The sequence below is a fragment of the Dipodomys spectabilis genome, unplaced genomic scaffold (genome assembly GCF_019054845.1).
Source record: "Dipodomys spectabilis isolate Male_0828 unplaced genomic scaffold, ASM1905484v1 ptg000024l, whole genome shotgun sequence".
NCBI lineage: Eukaryota > Metazoa > Chordata > Mammalia > Rodentia > Heteromyidae > Dipodomys > Dipodomys spectabilis.
The window spans coordinates 5,341,321-5,363,326 of record NW_024870701.1 but is presented as its reverse complement, the minus strand read 5'-3'; the positions used below and the strand labels follow the sequence as shown (position 1 = coordinate 5,363,326).

Sequence of the window (22,006 nt, the reverse complement as noted above, 5' to 3'; positions counted from 1 at the left end):
AAACTAATGTGGATAATTCCTTTTGAAAATGTCTACATGAAATAACTAAAATTTTCAATAAATTATGGGAATGTTTATTAATGTGTAAGGTTATTATTCAGTTTCTTGGTTGATAAAACATATTCTTTGACCAAAAATAAAATGCTTAAACTGAGAAGTCCAATAAATTAAAGCAAAGTGAAGTTTGATTGGTTGAGATATTATCCCCAGCTATTAACAAAGTACTGTATTAATCATTTCTAAAATAAAAAGGGAAAACATTATTTGTAATAAGCCTAACATTTTCCTTCCTTCTGTCCTTTCTTTCTTTCTTCCTTCCCTCCCCCTGCCCCCTACCCTGGCTCGTTTGCTTGCTTGGCTTGAACTCAGGGCCTGGTCTATGTCCCTGAATTTTTTTTTTGCTGAAGGCTACACTCTGCCACTTGATCCACAGTTCCACTTCTATTTTTTAAAAAATATATTGGTGGTTAACTGGCAATTAAGAGTCTACAGACTTTCCTACCCAGGCTGGCTCTGAACCATAATCCTTAGATCTCAGCCTCCTGAATAGCTAGGATTACAGGCGTGAGCCACCAGCACTCTGCTATATTTTAAATCTTAATAAAGACAATTTAAAAGACAAAAACTTATGACATGTGATAAAATGTCTTCAATCCCCTCAAATATTGTTGAGGAGAGAAAAAGGGAAACGGCTTTTTCATCATAAAAGTCTAAATTTAAGTTGTATATATGAAAATGTTTTCTCAGTCTCATTAAGCACTAGAATTTCAAGGTCTTTCACTATTTTTTTTTTTTTTTTTTGGTCAGTCATGGGAACTCTGGGCCTGGGCGCTGTCCCTCAGTAATTCAGCTCAAGACCAGAGCTCTACTATTTGAGCCACAGTGCCACTTCCAGTTTTCTGGTGGTAAATTGGAGATAAAGAGTCTAAGGGACTTTCCTGCCCAGGCTGGCTTTGGACCATGATCCTCAGATCTCAGCCTCCTGAGTAGCTAGAATTATAGGCATGAATCATCAGCACCTGGTGATCTTTCACTATTTCTATAGAATTTAAAAGCAAGCATAGGGCTTTTGCCTTTCTATAAGAAGGCAGTTCCCAAGATTACTTCTAGCATGATTTTCTTTACCTTGTGAGATTGTGCATTTCTTTTTCTGCCCACATGCGGATGATCTTACGTGGATTTAGTTTACTGAAGCGATCTTTAAACCTGAAATCATCTTTAATATATTTGTCACGATTCTTAAACTCATTAAGGGTTGTTTTAAACACTTTGATGGCACATTCTGCAGGTATAGCTTTACCATCTTCCTTTTCATCCTCCATGCTAAGAAGAAGAAAAATCAAGTTAGTACAAGTTACTCGCTCACAGTAAAACAAATAAAGATGCTATAACACTAAAATATGTCTGTCTTCTTCTCTTGATAAGCCTTCAAATTTCTGATCAGACTAGCCTCAAATGATACTCCTTCCTCAAGCTTTCCAAGATGCTAGAAGTATAACCATGCATCACTGGTACCTAGATAGTTTGTGTGTTTTAAATAAAACATTGTCCAAGCTTTGAATCCGGCATATAATGTTCTTCACTTGTGTTTGCTTCGGCAGCACATATACTAAAATAATGTTCTTCACTTAATGAACAATGAAAAGACATGCATTTCAAACAGGCTACAGACACCTGAGATGGTCTAAGAAGCAACACACAGTATGTACACACACACACACACACACACACACACACACACACACACACACACACACACACACACACAGATAACTCTTTTGTACCTAACAGATACAAAGGTCAGTAAAGGGGCTCTTGCCCTGTAAATGGCAAAGAGGACAAGATACAACGAAGGAAGTAAATATAGGCAAAGCTACATGACAACAAGTGTCACCTGAAATAGAATGAAGGCAAAGGGTAAGATGGGAACAGTATTAAAAGCAGAGGCAGGACTTGGCTGACATGGAAGTAAAGGGACAGAATGGAGAGAGATCTATGAGAGACCTATGCCTTCCATAAGGGTAGCAGGTTATCATGAGGGCTCTTGAGCATGGCACTTTCAAACTACATACGTAAGGAAGACCAAGTGAACCAGAATGTCAAGATAAGAGGGAGAAAGGCTAGAGGAGTGGCACCAACTCAAGAGGTTTTGCAACAGTGAGCTCCTCAAAGGGTTTGAATCAGGGTGGAGGTAGTGGGAAGAAAAAGATGTAACAAGAGAAGAATTTACCTTAAATATCTAAAGAGAGGTTCACCTAGAAAAGAAAGGAATCCTATTTCCAGAGGGAAGATTCTCAATCAAATCTTCCAAATTCCTCTGTACTTAATTTCCTGGCTAAGTTCCCTCCTCCATTTGGCCTCAAATGGAATGTGCAGTGGTATGTACCTGTAATCCTAGCTGCAGTAGGCTAAGAACAGAAAGATCAGCTCAGTTCCAGACCAGCTCAGGCAAAGTTTGTGAGACTTTATCTCAATGAAAGAAGCTGTGGGCTGGGCGCCGGTGGCTCACGCCTGTAATCCTAGCTTCTGAGGAGGCTGAGATCCAAGGATCGCGGTTCAAAGCCAGCCCAGGCAGGAAAGTCCATGAAACTCTTCTCTCCAATAAACCACCAGAAAACCAGAAGTGGTGCTGTAGCTCAACTGGTAGAGCTCAGCTGAGGGACAGCGCTCAGGCCCAGAGTTCAAGCCCCACAACAGACCAAAAAAAAAAAAAAAAGTAGAAGAAGCTGTGTATGCTAGTGGTTTACACTTATTATTCCAGCCAAAGAGGGAATCAGAAAATAGGGCTGCAGTCTAGGTGTCCCTGGCAAAAAGTGAGTCCTTATCTCAAAATAACCAGACCAAACAAGGGCTGAGTGATAGAATACATGCCTAAGAAGGGGGAGACCCTGAGTTCAAAGCCCTAGTACTACTTGAAACACAAAGACTTCTTATGTTTCTTTTTCACCACCACTTTAGTCCAAATCACCACACTGTTCATTTAAACTATATTAAGACTTTTTTGGATGCAACCAGGAATTGAACCCAGGGCTTTACACATGCTATGCACGTATGCAAGTGCTAGATCATCAAGCCACATTACTAAGAATTTTTATCATAATTCTTTTTTTTTTTTTGGTGAGTCGTGGGGCTTGAACTCTGGGCTTGGGCACTGTCCCTCAGGGCTTGGGCGCTGTCCCTCAGCTCTTCAGCTCAAGTGCTCCACCACTTGGGCCACAGTGCCACTTCTGGTTTTCTGGTGGTTTATTGGAGAGAAGAGTTTCATGGACTTTCCTGCCCGAGCTGGCTTTGAACTGCGATCCTCAGATCTCAGCCTCCTGAGTAGCTAGGATTATAGGCGTGAGCCACCAGCGCCTGGCCCATAATTAATTTTTCATTTTTCCTTAAAAAAATCTAGGTCATCTTTGGAAAACAAAATCGTATCTTTAGTGCTCAGTGCAATAAGTAAACAGCAGACTCCTTGCCCTGGCTCACACAGTCTTGCCTGCCCTAATTGCAGTCATAGGGCTTAAACTCATGGCCTGGGTTATCCCTGCGTTCTTTTGCTCAGGGCTAGTGTTCTACCACTTTGAGCCACAGCTCCACTTCTAGTTTTCTGGTGGCTAATTGGAAATAAGTCTCATAGGCTTTCCTGCCCAGGCTGGCTTTGAATTGCAAACCTCAGATCTCAGCCTCCTGAGTAGCTAGGATTTCAGGCATGAGCCACTGGCACCTGCCTTGCCTCACTTGCATTACTCCCTCAAAGACAACAAAGAGCATACTGCTGGTGGCAGCGTAAGTTAGATTGGCTTCTCATAGGACAACCCAGCAGTATATTCTGACATTCAGAATATACCCAACCTGTAAATCTGGCTAGCTTCTAGGCTGGCTAAATAAGCCAAATGGCACTAATACCACTCAAAGGTAAACAAATTCAAGATTCTGACCACTGAATTCATACAACAAGTTTTAAAAATATATTTTTCATAGACAAGAAACATTACGTGCTATATAGCCAGCTCACAGACCCAAACAATGAACAAAACCGAATACTCTTCCGCTATTTAACAAATGAAGAAGGGAACCACAGACTTTGGCCTGGTAATCCTTAGGCCTTTGGCCTAAAGGTATACTTGTAGAAATACAGTTAGATATACCTATAAGAACATTGCTGGATGTCACATAATAGAATATACTATTATTTAAAAATAGGTGGGTACAAGCCAGTAACATAGTTAAGGCCTAAGACACATTAATTAACTGAAAAAAAAATGATTCTGGGGGCTGGGAAGGTAGCTCGGTGGTAGAGTGCTTGCCTCGCATGCAGGAGGCCCTGGGTTCCATTCCTCAGCACGACATAAGCAAAAAAAGCCAGAAGTGGTGCTGTGGCTCAAATGGTAGGGCACTAGCCTTGACTAAAGAGCTGAGGGACAGGGCCCAGGCCCAGAGTTCAGCCCCCACAACTGACCAAAAAAAAAAAAGATTCTGAATGGAATCTCTTTTCATAAGCAAAGTACAAATGTATATAATCTCTAGATAATTAAAGTTATGACTAGTGGTTTCTTTAGAAAAAAGCTGCTGAGCAAGGGCAGGTGAGATGAAGGCTACTTTTCATATTAAACCTTTCTGTAATTTCTCAGGATCAATAATCTTTCATTTTAAAATAATTTGTAAGATGAAGCTGTATTTGCTGGGTCTCAGCTAAAATTTAGAAAGAGTGGGCTATTGGTTCATACTTACAATCCTAACTACTCAGAGGCTGAGATCTGAGGACTACCACTCAAAGATAGCCCAGGAAGAGAGGTCTAAGAGATTCTTACCTCCAATTAACCAGTGGGGAGGGGGAAATAGGAGGTAGATTAATGGCTCAAGTGATACAGCAGTCTTAAATGAAAAAGCTACGCATGATTGGGAGGCCCCATGTTCAAGCTCCAGTATCAGCACACACCAAAAAAAAAAAATAGAAAGAAAGAAAATCAAGCATTAAGGAAGTGACTAAGATTATACCAAGTACTATTAAATATGATCTCATCCAGACAAAAATCCTATGATGTAAGGAAGATATTTTATTCAAGATGCAGTAACTGGCTCTAGATGACATAACTTGAAAAATGTAAGCTCTATACCCCCTTCACCCCATCCCCCCTTTTTTTATGGTTCTGTGGGTAGTAAGCATTCACTCTACCATTGAGTTACACCCTCATGACCAATATTCCTTTTTATCGTCTTCACATTTAAAACTTAACTGTATATGATTATATGTACATGTTTTATCTAGACAGACTAGTTAAGAGAACTAATCAGAAGGCTTGACCAATAGTCATTGAATCTAAAGTACAAAATAAATACCTTCTATAACACCTTTTTTCCTTCTTTTTTTTTTTTACTGGGTTTGAACTCAGGGATTTTGACTTGCAAGCAGGTACACTATCACTTGAGCCATACCTCCAGTCCTTTTAGTTCTGGTTATTTTTGAGATAGTCTCACTTTTTTGCTTAGTCTACTTTGGACCATGATCCCTCTTTATGCTTCCTGACGTAGCTGGATGACACACTGGATGATAGGCACTGAATCATATACGTTGGTCACCACACTGAGCTTTTTCTATTAAGATGGGATCTCAACCTCTCTGCCCATCAAACTGCATTCTTTCCAATCCAAGTAGAGGAATACCACACTCCTGGTCAACAATAACATTTTTTCAATTACCCTACTTGCCATGTAACATTAGCTTTGACTTTTGTGTGAACCCACCAATCCTGGGACTTTTTGTTCATGTGATGTTACAGTATTTGCTCATTTACCTCCCTCCATATGCATGAAAGACAACAGATTCTTTTCCTGTACTAATACAGCCAGTGATTGTCTCCAACATTCCAGAGTTGACCATTTTATACATAAGTAAACGTGTCTTAGGATCAACTGCTTTTTCCTGCAAAAGATAAAGTACTATAAGCACAAAATATTTGTGAGCCATTTCCAATAAGCATCTAACATTTAGAATATTCCTTTTTAAAACTCTTTTATTATTGAATTTACTTAGATGTATATAAAACAGACTCTGAAAAAGAGTGCTGCCAAGATCCAACTCTCTTATAAATGTAACTCTAATGTCTTAAAAGTAAATACCTGGGACAAGCTATTGGGACCAAGCAAGGGCCTCTGGGTTTCAGCTTAGACAGCCCAGGAGGTTAAGAGGCAGGTCTGGTGACAGTCTCTAGTTTAGGCTAGAATCACCATTTCTGAAAAGTACATCCCCAGGGATATCAGGTTTCTTGCAGAACTGCTAAGGCTGACTGAGCAGAGTTACAATGATCAGCGTAGGAAGAGTAGGCAAGCTACTAGTGAAGGAGACTACCCAAGGAGGCTAGCATGGGTGGGTGAGAAGGAGAGTTTCTAAGTGGGGACCAAGGGCAGAAATCTAATGAGAGCAACACGGGGCCCAATCACCTCTCTGGCTACACCCACCCACACCCAGTACTGGAAGCATCTGAGGAGCACAGTTTATCTGCTGTGCCTCTACAGTGCACTCTGGGAAAGCCCAGCTCTAGTCCCTCTAGTTCACCATAGCCCCAATGTGAAGATGCATGTGCAAGACTCTGAGGGAGAGAACTTCTGGTGCTCAAGCTTAAGAGCATCAGCAGAACCAGTCCTAAGCAGGAACCCCTGGCCACATATTCTTCAAGGAAAGCCTAGCCATGAGACTTACATCACATATTTGTGCCCACCCATTCTGCCCCTTCCAGGTAGGCACAGAAGTGGACCAGGTACTGAGACAGTCACAGGTACCTTGTGTGGCACCAAAGCCAAAGGCTACAAGGGGCAATCAGTACTCAGGATTCACTGACCATAATACCTTTCCCCTGACTTCTGGTTCCCGTCCACTTCATCCACTATAGAGAACATTTTGCTCCAGAAAGACTAAACTGAAGCACAGGAGGTGCTGCCATCCCTTTCCTCCAGCACAGAACACATGGGAAGAGGACTAGAGGGCAAAGGGTGGCATCATCTGCTTCCTCTTTCCCCTGTGAAAGCAATGAACATGCACCCCCCCCCAACTCCCAAATTTACATTTTACATTCATACTCCAAGACCAGGAAAAAAGCAGTTACAGATGGTAAGGGATAGGCACTAGGATTAATTAAGTTAGTACAAATGCTGTATCTCTCAATTTCATATACAGACAAAAAGCCGGGCACCGGTGGCTCACGCCTATAATCCTAGCTACTTAGGAGGCTGAGATCTGAGGATCGAGGTTCACAGCCAGCCCGTGAGACTCTTATCTCCAATAAACCACTAGAAAACTGCAAGTGGCGCTGTGGCTCAAGTGGTAGAGCTGAAGAGTGCAGGACAGCATCCAAGCCCAGAGTTCAAGCCCCACGATCGACCAAAAAAAAAGAAGTCTACCATCACTAACCCTTGACCTTCCTGACCTCCAGTTTCAGCTTTAGACTAAGTCTACCTATGTAGCTAGACTACTAGGGTAGGCCTGTTCATCAGGGCCACTGCTGTGTAGCACAGAGACACTTTTAGAAATCAGGAGACAACACTTCTCCTAGTCCTTAGCAAGAATCAAACTCCTAGAACCTTTCCTTTCAAGAGGTGTGCTCTTTACTTTTTCATTCTTCCCTTAATCTAAAAAATAGAAATTAAAAACCAAAACCAGAGCCAGTCACTGGTAGCTCATGCCTATAATCCTAGCTACTCAGGAGGATGAGATCTGAAGATCACGGTTCAAAGTCAGCCCAGGCAGCAAAGTCCATGAGACTCTTATCTACAATTAACCACCAGAAAACTGGAAGCAGTGCTGTGGCTCAAGTGCTAGAGTGCTCTCCTTGAGCTGAAGAACTGAAGGACAGCACCCAAGCCAAGAGTTCAGGCCCCCACGGCCAAAAAAAAATACAAAAAAACCCAAACCCAAAACTAAAACCAATCTCGTTAGCTTAATCAAAATCTTACTGTATCACCAAAACTTAAAACAGCTTTCCTATTATTCTTACAAATTAGGTCCTTTTTGTGTGAGTGTGTGTGCCTGGCGTTCTCTCTGAGCTTTTGTGTTTAAGGCTAGCACTCTCCCACTTGAGCCACAACTTTATTTCTGGCTTTTTGGTAGTTAGTTGAAGACAAGAATCTGAGTTTCTTGCCCAGGCTGGCTTTGAATCACAATGCTGAGATCTTGGCCTCTTGAGTAATAAGGATTACAGGCTTGAGCCCTGAAAGGTTATACTCAAAATAGTTTATCATCTTCATTAATGTAAAACAATGGAGATCATTAAGTAAAATATGCCAATAATAATGAGTCTCATAGACTTTTTTGCCTCGGCTGGCTTCAAACAGCAATCCTCAGATCGCAGCCTCCTGAATAACTAGGATTACAAATGTGAGCAACTGACTAGCAAGTAACTGCCCCCTCACTCCCCACACCCTGCCCCAGTCCAGGAGCTTGAACTCAGGGCCTGGGAACTGTCCCTGAGCTTCTTTTGCTGAAGGCTAGCACTCTACAACTTGAGTCACAGTGCCACTTCTGGCCTTTTCTGTTTATATGGTGCTGAGGAATCAAACCCAGAACTTCATGCATGCTAGGCAAGCACTCTACTATTAAGCCACATTCCCAGCCCCAGCAAATGTTTTTAAAAATCTTGTACACTCAACTGTAACATAACCTATATACTATGGCCACTAAAATGTGAGCTTTATATAAGTACCAAAGCTACAATGTAAAACACCAAAGCCATTTGGGATATTAAGCACAAAAAAAATGATTGATTTGAGAAATCTCATGAAAAAATATCAAACACATTTGTAAAATTTATTTATACTCTCAAACATGTAGTTTCTTATCTGATATCTCCCATTAAAGGAAAGCAAATTTTTTTAAAAAAACATAAAACTTAAGAATCCTTACCGCAGTAGAATGTTCTTTCTTCTCATGAAGGCGGGCACTTCGACGTTCTTCTGAGTAGGCATGTTGTTTTAAAGCATTGAAAACGTGGTTTGATAGTTTCAAATCCATTCCAATTCCATCTCCTACTTGAAACCCAGGTGCAAACTGATATAAATAGAAGAATTAGCAGCTAAACAATTTTAAGTGAGGACAAAAAAAACAAAAGTAGAACAGGGGAATAGGAGTCTTCACTTGGAATCAATTTTCTATTCCATAGATGGCCAGGCTATGAACACAGAACCTAGAGGCACACAGAGAAACAATACTATGAAAAGAAGTACAGTGGGGCTAGGAAGGTGGCTCAGTGGTAGAGTGGTTGCCTTGCATGCATGAGGCCCTGGGTTCAATTCCTCAGCACCACATAAACAGAAAAAGCCGGAAATGGTGCTGTGACTCAAGTGGTAGAGCACTAGCTTTGAACTGAAGAGCTGAGGGACAGCGTTCAGGCCCAGAGTCTAAGCCCCACGACTGACAAAAAAGAAAGAAAAGAAAAGAAGTACAGCCTAGAGGACAGAATTTATTCTATGCAAAGAAACCATCCAATCATATCTAAAACTAATCTCCTTCAGCATATGCTTCATATCAGCTAAAGAAAATAATGTTACACTGTTAGGTGTAACATTAGCCAAAGAAATTCAACTTCATAATTATTTGGAGGACTGAGTTCATGTGGCACAGTATGGAAAGGTCCCAGAGCTACACAGTCCAACTTAAGTAGCCACTGGCCACAGATGGATATTTAAATTTGAGCTAATTAAAATTAAATCCATAAGTCAGTTCCCTCATTGCATCATCTGAATTTCAAGTGCTCTTAATAGCAAAGAAAACTGCCATAGTAGAAAGAACTATAGTGGGAGCCGGGGGCTGGTGGCTCACGCCTATAATCCTAGCTACTCAGGAGGCTGAGATCTGAGGATCACAGTTCAAAACCAGCCCAGGCAGGAAAGCCCGTGAGACTCTTATCTCCAATAAACCACTAGAAACCCAGAAGTAGCGCTGTGGCTCAAGCGGTAGAGCGCTTGCCTTGAGCTGAAGAGCATAGGAACAGCGGCCAAGCCCAGAGTTCAAGCCCTACCACTGACCAAAAAAAAAGAACTATAGCTGGACTCCAGTAGCTCACACTTGTAATCCTACTCAGGAGGGAGGCTGAGATCTGAGGATCAGGGTTTGAAGCTGGCTGGGGCAGGAAAGTCCATGAAACTCTTATCTCTAATTGACCACCAACTCTTACCAAAAAAAAAAAAAAATTAAAAAAAAAAAGTGAAGCTGTGGCTCAAGTAGCACAGCACCAGTCTTGAGTACAAAAGCTCAGTAACAGTACCCCTAATACCAGCGCACACACACATGCATGCGCACGCATGCACACGCGCGCGCACACACACACACACACACACACAGTAAAAAGAAAAAGAGTAACACTTTTTTAAAAACAGTGCACTTTTTTAAAAAGTTATATTTTTTTAATTATTTTTTAAATTTCATTTCTTGAGTTTTTCAAGAGGCTGGAATGTAGCTCACTGATAAGAGTGCGTGCCTGAGGACCTGGGTTTGAGCTCTAGCTCCACCAAAAAAAAAGGAAAAAAAAACACACAAATAAAAAATGTTTAAAAAGGTACATAGTGGGCTGGGAAGGTGGCTCAGTGGTAGAGTGTTTGCCTTGCATGCATGAGGCCCTGGGTTTGATTCCTCAGCACCACATAAGCAAAAAAAGCCGGAAGTGGCACTGTGGGTAAAGTGGTAGAGTACTATCCTTGAGCTGAAGAGCTGAGAGACAGTGCCCAGGCCCAGAGTTCAGGTCCCACGACCAATTAAAAAAAAGAAGGTACATAGTAATAGTAAAAAGTATGTATCCCTCCTATTCCTAGTCCCAATCACCACTATTTATCTATTTCCTGGCTAGGAATGTTATTTTATAAAATTTTTTAAAAAATGTTATTTACAGACCAATGGATGGACCTAGAATAAATCATGTGAAGTAAGCTAAGTCAAGTTCACAGAGACAAATAGCACATGTTTTCTCTCATATGCAGAAGCTAGATCTAAAATATCGGGAAATAATAAATTATACAGGTCTCTAGGTATTCATAGACAGACCAAAGGAGGACACTCTTAGGAGAGGAACAGAAAAGCATAATGCCTATGTGCATCTAATCATACAAAATAATATTTATAAAAATGAACAGGAAATGAAATCAAGAGGTTTTTTCTTTCTTGCTGTTTTTGTTTTCTTTTTGTCCTGCTTGTTCTTTTATATATCTTTGGTAGTATAAAGGGAGGCACAGAAACGGAAGGACAAAGGGTGAACCAATGCAGCATGGTACTCACTGAATACTATGTTGCACGGGTGGCGATGGGAGGGAAAACTGCGAGAATGAGAGCGACACTGCTCCAAAACAAATGTACTCATTACCTGACTTATGTACCCGTATGTACCTATATGTATGTACCCTCTGTACATCTCCTTTATAACAAAAAATAATTATTTTAATTTAAAGGAATATGCTAAAGAATAAATGCTGCATAAAAATGATTTAATTTTAGAGTCATATAAATTTAAAAAATGAGGCAAGGGGTCTCCCCTTTGAGCCATATTCATAGTCTATTTTGCTTTAGTTTGTTTTCATATAGGATCTCATGCTTTACCTGGGCCAGGCTTGGACCATAATCCTCCTAACTCTACCTCTCAGTAGCTGGGATTACAGGTGTAAACCCTACACCGAGCTGACTTTACCCAGGCTGATATTCAACTGGGATCCTAGCTTCACCTTCCAAAAAACTTGGGATTACAGGAGCATACCGTTATATCTAACCTTATCCAAAATATTTTTAAAAATATTATTATAGGGTTTTATTCGGAAGTACTTTATACTCTGTGTCCAAATTTTCATATTGCTATATTGTCAGCCAGAACATCTTTAGAAGCAAAGGTGTTTGTACACATTTAAAAATTTTTAAGAGATGTTTAAAATTATATTCAAATAAAATGATCAATTCAGAGAGAGATATTTTCTTCAACTTACATTTTCCATTCTTGCTGTATTCTTTCTCCCACATACCACTTCATCATGTTTGGTAGTGATGTCTTTTCCTTTTCCAATAAAACCCTTTTTGGGAGTAGGAACTGGTTTTGCTAAAGGTGATTAAGATAAGCCAAGTATATAAAAGAGTAAATCACTATATTCAATATTGTATAAATACACATTTGAATCTAACGGAGTAAATCACCAAATAATATTCAAAGACAAATATGAAATAAAAGGGTTCATTGAAAAAAAAAAAAAGAATCTTCCTATTGCCACCCTTATTCCTCATCCCCACCACTCTGACATGAAAAGTACTGATGATACCTGGTCTATAGGGATCATCACGAGTATCTTGCCAGTCTACTTCATCTTCAGAGCTATCACTGTCTTCAAAAGGATGTACTTTTCGATAATTTTCAAAGGAAATGGAAACTTGAAAGACAAAACAGTTGAAGGTTGACTGAGGAACACAGTACAGAATAAGCATTTTGATCACCCAATGGAGTCATCACAGTAAGATTATAGTACCTTTGCTATCACCATTAAATTTTTTTTCTTCACGCCTAAGCTGTGCATCATACTCTCTGTCAAATTCCATCTGTAGCATCTGAGCCAGCATCAGGTCACTGGAAGTATCAATGTTTTCTCCAGAAATAAATGGTCCTTCAGCAACACTATCCAAAAAAAGGTGATAATAAACTACTATAGCATGTTAGTGCCAACAGAGTCTACCAATTTTGAGAATAGGATTGGTCTTTATAGTATTAAAAATCATACTAATAATGGTCAACAACTCTACCAAACCATTCACCTTTCCCTGCCCAATGAGACTCAAAACCAATGGCCTAAATCTATGAGAGCACCAACAGGATTAAGGGAGCAGAAAGAAGGCTAAACACTCCATCAGAAAATCCACAGACACAGAATACACTTTGCTCTGTGTTCAAGTCAAAGGACAGATAACCTGCATACACTCACACAAAGCCAAACAAAAAAATACCTTATGAAAAGACAAAGTACATACACTTGAAAATTGTACCTTGTCTAGTTCAACTACTGCATTAATATAAGGTAACAAAACCCAGAGAAACAGTCTTTGTCCGAGATAATATATAGGTTGAGTATCCTTTATGTGCCAAGATGTTTGGCACCAGAAATGTTTCAGATTTCAGTTTTCTCATTTGTTTTGGGGTTACTGGGATTGAAGCTGGGCATCAATCTTGTTAGGCTACCATTTGCGCCACACCTCCAGTTTGTGTTGCTGTAACAGTCACCACTATGTTCAGCCATTGTTAAGATTAAACTCTTGAACATTTATATGCCAGAGCTGACCTTGAATTACAATCCCCCGCATTTCTGCCTCCCAAATAGCTAAGATTATAGGCAAGATCTATCAAGGCTGATAGCTTTCTTACAATATTTGCAGAGATTACCAATTGATCATTCCTGGTCTCACACACACAACCACAAAAAAAAAAAAAAAGAAGAAGAATCCAGATACCCCCAAACCTGAATTTTTCTGTATGCTTTTTGAGTGCTAAAAACGTTTTGGCATTTTCAATCTGTATAGAATCAGAACCCAAATATCAGTAGTAGACTACCAGTAAGTTGCTCTTTCTACTGCCTTCCTTTTCTAAATGTATGCCCTAAACATTGGTCAGGACAATTATTAATCAAATCCTAAAACTCTCTCACAGGAAACAGGTAAAACAGATACTCTGTGAATTTTACTTACACAACTTCGGGGAAAGCAGCAGCTTCTTCTTCTAACTGCAATTCTTTAGCCAGCTGTTCACTCATCACATCAGCCAAAGAACAGGATATTGTGTTTTGAGGGGTGGCCCATGGACACTGTTTTAATAAAGAAGAAAATTATATATACCCATTTATAGCAATGAACTACCCATATAGATAAGGTTGTCTTTTGAGAATTGAACCCAAATTGAAGGAGAAGCTATTTACAGAAACCATTGTAAAGGGAAAAATAACTGCCATCTCATATCTCATCAAGGATAGCCATAAACAAAAATAGTAGAGCCATCTGGCAAGGATGGTAGGTATGTTCTTGGTTGAAAGAAGTAACAGGCCATTAGAGCATGCATCCCATTAGTCCAAGAGTTCAGCTACCTCCTCTTGTTCACACCTTGCTCACCAACCAATCTTCCACTTATAATTTAGAGTCCCAACTAGACTGTCTTCCAAGAATATTTTATACCATTTAGCATAATACAACTGTAAAAGTCTATATCAACCTCTCTTCAAGATATCTTGGTATGTTCTAAGACAAAACCAAATAACAAACTACAAATTAAGCCGGGCGCTGGTGGCTCATGCCTGTAATCCTAGCTATTCAGGAGGCTGAGATCTGAGGATTGCAGTTCAAAGCCAGCCCAGGCAGGAAAGTCCGTGAGACTCTCATCTCCAATAAACCACTAATAAACCGGAAGTGGCACTGTGGCTCAAGCAGTAGAGTGTTTACTTTGAGCTGAAGAGCACAGGGTCAGTGCCCAAGCCCAGAGTTCAAGCCCCACGACTGACAAAAAACAACAACAACAACAACCACAAATTATACTTATGAAGTTTAGAATTTTGAAACTAGACTTGTGAAACAATATGATAGTAGTAGTTATCTTCTCTCTCTGAGGCTCTTTTTGAACAGTTGATAAGCCAGTTGGCCATCCTCAATGACATGTTTTAGTGTGTGTGGTATTGGCATTTGCAATCAGGACCTCATACTTGCTATGGTGATGTTCTGCCACTGAGCCATGCCTCCAGTGCTGTTTTTCACCTGTTAATCTTAGGATAAGGTTTCCAGCTTGATGTGCACTTGGACTTAGATCCGCCTCTCTTAGGCTTTCCATAGTTGCTGAGATCACAGGCATGTGTCATTTCATCCAGCTTCCCACCATGGAAATGAAATCTTACGAACTCTTCTCCTCAGGCTGCCCTAGAATCTCAATCCTCCCAGTCTCAGCCTCCTAATGGATCTTGGGATGACAGGTACACAATGGCTTATGCCCAGGTATGGGTTGAAAACGTGTCTCAAACTTTTCTGCCTGGGCTGGTCTTGAACTGAAATGTTGCCAATCTTACCTTTCCATGTAACTAGCATTATAAAGTAAGCCACTGGCACCTAGCTGTTTTACTCTTCCTAAAACACAAATTCTAGATTTATTTCAGTATTTTTTCAAACTTATTCCTAAACTTTCTGTTCCCTGTCTTACTTGTTTCTATTGTCCAATACAGAATTTAGCAAAGGATGTTCTATAGCCTCAAAATTATTTAATCAAGGTTAGCAAGCACGGCCTCTGAGATGATCTCAGAAGCAACTGGACATAGACCTATGGTCAGGTAACACAGCACTGTGGGTCAGGACTTGACTTGGCTCAAGCTGTGTAGGTGGAGTAGGCAAGGATGTTCTGCAATGGGAGCAATATTTATGTCCCAGTGAATCAGAATCAAGATTTTCCCAGTCTCAGCCTAAGACTGAGGAGATGTACCTGTCCTTAGCACATACTTAAATAGCCACTGCAGATTGTTCCAGCCCATTACAAGTTCAGACCAGACCTAGAGAGTCTAGGGAGACTTTCTGAAAGTCTAATGTGGCTTTCACCCACTCAGGGCTTATCAACAATAAAACTGATGCTTTCCATAATCTGCAGAACATAGCTAATCTTTAAACCTTGTGACTCTACTGACTTCCTTTTGCTCTTTAACCTAGAAATCTTTGATGTGGTTAAGTATCAAAGTCCAGGTTTCAAAAGGCAGATGATGTAGTCTCTCTAACTCAATACTCACATTTGACTATGATTAATAGTAGCATAACAGGTAATATTTACTGTCTTCATTGTTCTCTTTCTCCTTTGCTTCTTTCCTTTCAATCCCTGACAATAGCAGGGAGTGAACCTAGGATAATCCCATACGGCATGCGAGCAGTCTACCTAAGCTACTCCAGTCAACAGACAATATTTCAATACTCCCTAAATTTGAGTCATATGGCTAAATATTCAAAGCTCAAACTGGGGGCAGGTGGCTCACACCTGTAATCCTAGTTACTCAAGAAGCTGAGATCTGAGGATTGTGGTTCCAAGACAACCTGGGCAGAAAAATTCTCATGAGGCTCTTATCTCCAATTAACCAGTCAAAAACTGGAAGTGGCGCTGTGGCTTAAGTGGTAGAGCAGAGAACTAGCCTTGAGCACAAAGAGGCTCAGGGACAGAATCCAGGACCTGAGTTCAAGCCCTGCAACTGACAAAGACAAAAAGCAAACAAACAAACAAACAAAACTCAAAACTTTTAGTGGATCAGTTCTATTGCTTCCTTAATCACCTTCCCTGAAATATAAGACGTAAACTGCCTTATTGCCTGCAATAGAAAATCCAAATTCTTCAGTAAGGAATTCCCTTTACAACTATGCCCTCATTTATCTCTCCAAATAAGGCACATCTCACTCCTCCATGCCTTCACATATGCTTTTTCTCTCCCAATGGCTTTTCTTCCTTCTCTATTTTCACCAGTTAAATGTCACCTCCTCTGTAAGGCTACCTCCAGGTCATATGAGTTGGATCCTCTCCTTTATATTCCTACACTATCATGTAAACACTGCTAGTGCAGGCCCCATCACTAAGTAGCATGAGCCACTGAGAGGTGGAGTACTCAACCACATAGCCCAGAACAAGCACTCAAGTACTTGTTGAATATATGCCAGAGGGAAACTGCAGAGCCCATGGAACTGTCAGGCTAAGCTACTGAGGTGTAGTGCTTCTTGATCACCCTACATTTCTGAAGTCCTTTCCTCCATCTTGCTCACCCAGCTCTAAGGCTTTAAGTCTTCTGTCATCTGGTAACTAATTCTGCTAAGACAGTACATAAAATATTAAACAATTTCTCAGAAAAGGCAATAATGTCAGGAGGAATTTTGTTAATTTTGCGGGAGATATTTGAGTGGAACAGAAAGGGAAATGTTTGTAGTCTTACAAACACCACCAAGACACCCTAATGTCTTCCTCCAACTAACCTCCTACAGAGCTACACTTCCTGTACCTGTCAACCAGCTCAATTAGGCCATCTCATGCTGAGGCAATTTCCTCAGCTTAGGTAAATAATAAGTAAAGATTTCAGAAAGACTGTCAATTTCCACTCTGTGAAACCAAATCCTGATTCTTCAAACAAGCCCACAAAATTCCTACATAAAATTTACTGTTGACTTCTCCCACAAACAGGCACCAGTGGTCTATGTTAGAGAATCCTGCAACCATCTCCTAATTGTTCAGTAAAACAATCTATTTAGTGTTTAAAAGGAAAAAAAAAAAGTAATAAGATGGGCACCTGCAATCCTACCTACTCAGCAAAAAGCTGGAAATGAAGCTGCAGTTCAAGTAGTAGAGTACCAGCCTTGAGCAAAAAAAGCTAAGGGGCAGTGCCTAGGACCTCCGTTAAAGCTCCAGTACTATCATGTGCGTGCATGCTTGCGCACATGTACATGTACATGTGCACACACATGCACACACATAATAAATCTAAGGTGAGGTCTAGTTCTATCCTTGTTATCTACTCTATTCAACACCATAAACACCCATTGCATCAAAATCTGATGGGACATTAACCACATAGTCTAAGGGCATCAATGATAGATAATCTTGATTGTTAACTATATTGAACTTTCTAAGAAACACCTAGATTACTAAAGCACAGGCTGGAGGTGACTGCTTTTCCAGAGTCCATGAAGGTTCCCCTCTGTTTCCTGTCTGCCATGATGTGAGCTGCTGCATTCTTCTTACTGACCTCCATAAGTAAACAACCTTGGTCACAGTCTTACTGCCATGGTATCCTGCCTCACATCTGGCCCAGAAACATGAGCCAAGTGACCATGAACTGAACCCTCTAAAACCATGAGCCAAAGTAATGCTTCCCCCTTTGAAGTTATTCTTCCAGGTTTTGTCACAGCTATACAAAAGTAACTAATACAACATCCAATAATCCCATAACCACCTCCCTGAGTTCTTTCCCTCTTGCTAAACAACCCTGAGACCATTCCTGTTTTTTCTTCTTTGGTATAGTGCCACCACTGAATTCACAGTTCATCACCTCTACCACACCTGGCTACAAACTCCAAACAATATACCTCTAGCTCCCTGCCTCACTTTACAAAAAGATTTTACTGAAAACAGCTATAGAGTCAAGTAAGATAAAAAATTTTAAAAAGGCAAACAAGAAGGAGGTAAATAACAAAAATTCAGTCAAGAAAACCACTACCCACAGGAAGACAGATCCCTTTTCCAGCTATGTAGCAGGAAGATATGATCCAGGAGAAATAGTTGAGTCATTTTACAGCTCTAGACAGGGTCCTTAGAAAAAGTCTGGTTGTACATGGTGACAGTAATCCATTTAAAAAAAAATAACCCATGATACCAAAGGGGAGGAACACAAAGGTGTAATGCCTATGTATCTCAGATCATATAAAACAATACTTATCGAAATGGAAACAAGAAGCTTTTTGTTGTTGTTTCTGTTTTCTTTTCTTTTTGTCTTATTTGTTTTTCTGTCTTTGGGAGGGTTACAGGGGCACAGAAATGGAGGGTAAAAGGTTGAACAGATGCAGTAGTGATACTCACTGGATACTATGTTGAAAATGAACTATACAACTTATGGGTGGGGATAGGAGGGAAAAACTGGATAGAGGGAAAAAGTAAAATTGTCCAAAAAGAATGTACTCTTTACCTGACTTATGTAACTGTAATCCCATTGATCACCACTTTTATAATAACAATTAAAACTAAAAATAAACTTAAAATAAATTATACCTAGTTTTGTATTTATAGAAAAACTAAAAAGATAACAGTTCCCAAATACCCCTTACTGAGTTTCCCCTGCCATAAACATCTTGCACAAATACTGTACATTTGGCCCCATTAGTGAACAGTGTGAACATATAGTTAACTAAGGCCCTTACTTTCAAACCTCTTTATTTCCTAATGCCCTTTTACTGTTCCAGAATCCTATCCAGGACACATATTTAATTCTTACGTCTTCTTAGGCTTCCCTTGGCTGTTTCTCTGACTCTTATTTATGATGGCCATGACAGTTTTGAGGAATACCTCTACACATTTCCTCACTTTAGCCTACAATTTGCCAATTTTCTCTTCTGACATATTTTAAAAAATAGCAGTTTGTTCATAATAGCAGTTTGGCATTTGCAACTAGCAACGTGGGACCCCTGTCAGAGGGTCTGTGAGGTTGAAGTTTTCATAACAGTACTAAGATATTCTTTGTCTTTTTAACTCTCATTCTTTCAGCTGTAGAGTTTTCTAGTATCTACACTGGATTTGATGACATCATCACTCTGATGACTATTGAGATGAGTACTTGTGAACACTATGCTTGTGTATACTTGTGTTTTCTCAAACTTTCTATGGTAGTAAGTTTAGCATATAAATGTGCATTTTTAGAGACTCAATTTGTTCTCAGTATTTCCACTTATTACTCACTTTTAATCACTTATATCTGCTACAGTTAGATATCTGTGAGAATTTTTTCATTACGTCAATATATCACAAGAAACTGAAATGTAAACAAAGGAGATGCAAAAATCTAGCTATCTTCTACTAAGGGAGTGTGTGTGTGTGTGTCTGTCCTGGGGCTTAAAGTCAGGGCCTGGGCACTGTCCTTGTAAACAAAGGAGATGCAAAAATCTAGCTATCTTCTACTAAGAGGGGTGTGTGTGTGTGTGTGTGTGTGTGTGTGTGTGTGTGTGTGTGTGTGTGTGTGTGTGTCCTTGTAAACAAAGGAGATGCAAAAATCTAGCTATCTTCTACTAAGAGGGGTGTGTGTGTGTGTGTGTGTGTGTGTGTGTGTGTGTGTCCTTGTAAACAAAGGAGATGCAAAAATCTAGCTATCTTCTACTAAGAGGGGTGTGTGTGTGTGTGTGTGTGTGTGTGTGTGTGTGTGTGTGTGTGTGTGTGTGTGTGTGTGTGTGTGTGTGTGTGTCACTGTCCTTGAGCTTTTGTGTTCAAAGCTAGTGCTCTGCCACTTAAGCCACAACTCCACTTCTGGCTTTTTAGTAAACTGGAGATAGAGTCTCCCAGACTCAAAGCCCAGGCTGGCTTTGAACTACGATCCTCAGATCTCAGTCTCCTAAGTAACTAGGATTATAGGTGTATGCCACTGGCACATGGCTAATTTTTAAGAGTCTAAAAAAGTCCAAACTCTAAACTTCCAAGAATTGCTACCCTTAAACATTCCTTCCACTCTTCTAGACCCTCCTCAAATTTCTACTTCCCTACAGGCTTCAGTAACCAGTTTGATTTTCCATGAGGTTAAAGGAGGAAAGGGCTAAGAGATATTTTTTACAAAGAAAAATATGTGGCTTATTTTTACTAAATACCATTCCAATAAAAATAAAGACAATTGTATATAGGGCTTATAACATATGTAAAAGTAGAAATAAGATTTGGATGGGGAAAAATGGAAACATAATGCTATATACAATTTATACCACAGGCAATTATATAGAAGCACTTCCAGAAATTGACTATGTGATCAACCTGAAAAAATATTAAAGTGATTTTTTTCAACAGTTTTGCCCGTCAAAACTGTCTTCCCAATATAGTATTAATAAATACTGGAAGTGTATCTTATGTTTAATGATGAAAATAGAATTTTACTTCAATGATGTATATTTATGACAAAGATTGATGCAAAATACTTTACTGAATTAAGAGAAAGGTTGCATGTCTTCATTTGATTTTTTTTTTGCCAACCTTGTAGAGGAGTTTAATGTGTACAGTATATTTTTATTGGTCTCTATCATTTGTCATTTCATGTCTAACATGGCATTTGGTAACCACGGTTGTAAATGTGATTGTAACCACATTTACCAATGGATTCTACATACAGTTGTACAACTTTTATAAAACCGACTTTACTCAATAGCTGATTATTGACCTCCTTTTCTGTTAAGTCTAAGTCAAAGTCCAGTAAGATTAACTGGAACCCTTTTAAATGAAACGTGTTTTCTATGCTAGTATGCAAAGAACAATTCCGAACCTAAGAAAAACTGGATTCCTTCAAACCTTAGTTTGAGGAGCACAAATCCCAATGGAGTGCTCTTGTTCTCAAGCAAATTCCTAATAAGATGGCAGAAAGTCTTTTTCATCCTTCTACCGAAAATAACCCGGAAAGGGACAGCCTGAAAACTAGAAGCAGATATGAGCTAAAGGCTTTAAGTTTTCCATTTTAAGGGGGGGAAAAAATGTTTAAATGTTAAATCCCAGACAGATCATAAAAATTCCTCATCTTTTTACAGTAAGTAGTGAGCGCTTCAGTATGCTAGCGTGGGGGGGGGGGGGGAGAAGAGAGGCGGAAAAGGAGGGGGAGAGGGGAGGGAGAGTCTGAGTTTTATCATTATGACTTCAAAAACAAGAAATTACCGAACGAGGATAATCACACTTGTCCAATTAAGGACGCATCTACCGAAACCAACTTTCTAGCTCGAGCGCTCCGTGTGTTGGGATGATTCACTCGGCCTGCCAAAAACAAGACCGTACTTGTTTTTTCCCTCAAATGTCAATGGCGCAAAAGGAGTTCCACTCAAATCCAAGGGCCGGGCTCAGAAAACAAGATGCGGAAGGAGCGACGGACCTTAACACACCCAGGCCCGCCTTGGGGTGGGGGCCCCAGCTGCGCCCCGGCGCCTTTCCCCAGCACGCCCCCCCCGACCCCCGCCCGCAGCCCGGTGCCGGTCGGGCTCGCCAGGGGCCCTGCCATTTCAACTTCCCGATTCACTCCTCCCGGAGTTCGGAGACGACCAGGCCCAGGTGACCCAGGCAGGTAGACTGCATCACCACTCACCTTGCTGGGCCCCCAGGGCGTAGCCGGCCCGGGTTCAGGTGATGCGACGCCGACCAGATCCATTCAGCGAAGAAGACAGGGACAAGAACAGGGCAGAGAGGTGGCAGGTCGAGAAGCAGGCTCCTCCGAGGAGACACGCGGGGCTGGGGGTGACCGGATGGTGGTGTGGGACCTACGGTGACAGATGGCGCCGGCCGCGTCCGGAACTAGA

At 40.5% G+C, this 22,006-nt stretch overlaps 1 protein-coding gene across 1 annotated transcript in view; it reads right to left on the bottom strand.

Moving 5' to 3' along the window:
• Riok3 (RIO kinase 3) overlaps window positions 1-22,006 on the bottom strand; it is a 30,000-nt gene extending 7,994 nt beyond the window's left edge. The window contains exons 1-8 of the mRNA XM_042675109.1: window positions 21,796-22,006; window positions 13,682-13,797; window positions 12,475-12,620; window positions 12,271-12,378; window positions 11,944-12,053; window positions 8,885-9,028; window positions 5,784-5,911; window positions 1,126-1,323 (exon numbers count right to left, since the gene is read on the bottom strand). Of these exons, the coding sequence (XP_042531043.1) occupies window positions 1,126-1,323; window positions 5,784-5,911; window positions 8,885-9,028; window positions 11,944-12,053; window positions 12,271-12,378; window positions 12,475-12,620; window positions 13,682-13,797; window positions 21,796-21,858 (1,013 nt within the window). The 5' untranslated portion in view covers window positions 21,859-22,006. The remainder of the gene's footprint in view (window positions 1-1,125; window positions 1,324-5,783; window positions 5,912-8,884; window positions 9,029-11,943; window positions 12,054-12,270; window positions 12,379-12,474; window positions 12,621-13,681; window positions 13,798-21,795) is intronic.